Source organism: Neopelma chrysocephalum, unplaced genomic scaffold, assembly GCF_003984885.1.
Source record: "Neopelma chrysocephalum unplaced genomic scaffold, ASM398488v2 Primary Assembly neopelma1_95936, whole genome shotgun sequence".
Lineage (NCBI taxonomy): Eukaryota > Metazoa > Chordata > Aves > Passeriformes > Pipridae > Neopelma > Neopelma chrysocephalum.
This window is the reverse complement of record NW_020924587.1, coordinates 12,195-13,123: the sequence shown is the minus strand read 5'-3', so window position 1 is coordinate 13,123 and position 929 is coordinate 12,195. Positions and strand designations below refer to the sequence as shown.

Genomic DNA, 929 nt, shown 5'->3' with positions numbered 1-929 from the left:
AGGATCCTCGCCGACCTCGAGGATTATCTCAACGAGGTGAGACTCACCTGGGCACAGGTGAGGGGTTTTGGGGGGATTTGGGGGTTTTTAGGAGAATTTTTGGGGGGTTTTAAGGTGATTTTTGAGAGATTTGGGTGAAAAAAATGGGATTATTTGAGTTTATTTGGTTATTTTAAGTCACTTGGACACTCACCTGAACAAGGTGAGACTCACCTGGGTACTCACCTGGGCACAGGTGAAGGTTTGGGAAGAATTTGGGGGGATTTTGGGGAATTTTGGGGGGATTTGAGGCAGTTTTGGGGTAAAAAATGGGATTATTTGAGTTTATTTGGGTACCTGGACTCACCTGTGCAGGTACCTGAATGAGATCAGGGGCTCACCTGGGGGTCCAGAGTCTCACCTGGGGGTTTTGGGGGGGTTTTGGGGGGTTTGGGGGGATTTTGGGATTTTTAGGGGAATTTTTGGGGGATTTCAGGTGAAAAAAATGGGATTATTTGAGTTTATTTGGTCATTTTTGGTCACCTGTGCAGGTATCTGAGTGAGATCAAAGGTCACCTGTAGGTCCAGAGTCTCACCTGGGGGGATTTGGGGATTTTTAGGAGAATTTTCAGAATTTTTAGGAGATATTTTGGGGTTTTTAGGGGAATTTTTGGAGGATTTTAGGGCGAAAAAATGGAATTATTTGATATTTTTTGGTCATTTTAAGTTACCTGTGCAGGTGCTTAAATGCGCTTGTAGGTTCTGGGTTTCACCTAGGGCAATTTTGGGGAATTTTGGGGGATTTTAGGAGGATTTTTGGGGGATTTCGGGCAAAAAAAATAGGATTTTTTTGAGTTTATTTGGTCATTTTGGGTCACCTGTGCAGGTACCTGAACAAGGTGGGTGCTCACCTGGGCAGAGGTGAAGGGGTTTTGGGGGGATTTGGGGGG

General features: G+C 45.0%; 1 protein-coding gene across 1 annotated transcript in view; it reads left to right on the top strand.

Annotated features, from left to right (window-relative positions):
* Positions 1–2: 2 nt before the first annotated feature.
* Positions 3–929, top strand: part of LOC113981053 (eukaryotic translation initiation factor 3 subunit C-like protein) — a gene marked incomplete at its 5' end in the record, with an annotated part of 13,017 nt that continues 12,090 nt past the window's right edge. The window contains one exon of the mRNA XM_027708290.1: positions 3–36. Within this exon, the coding sequence (XP_027564091.1) occupies positions 3–36 (34 nt within the window). The remainder of the gene's footprint in view (positions 37–929) is intronic.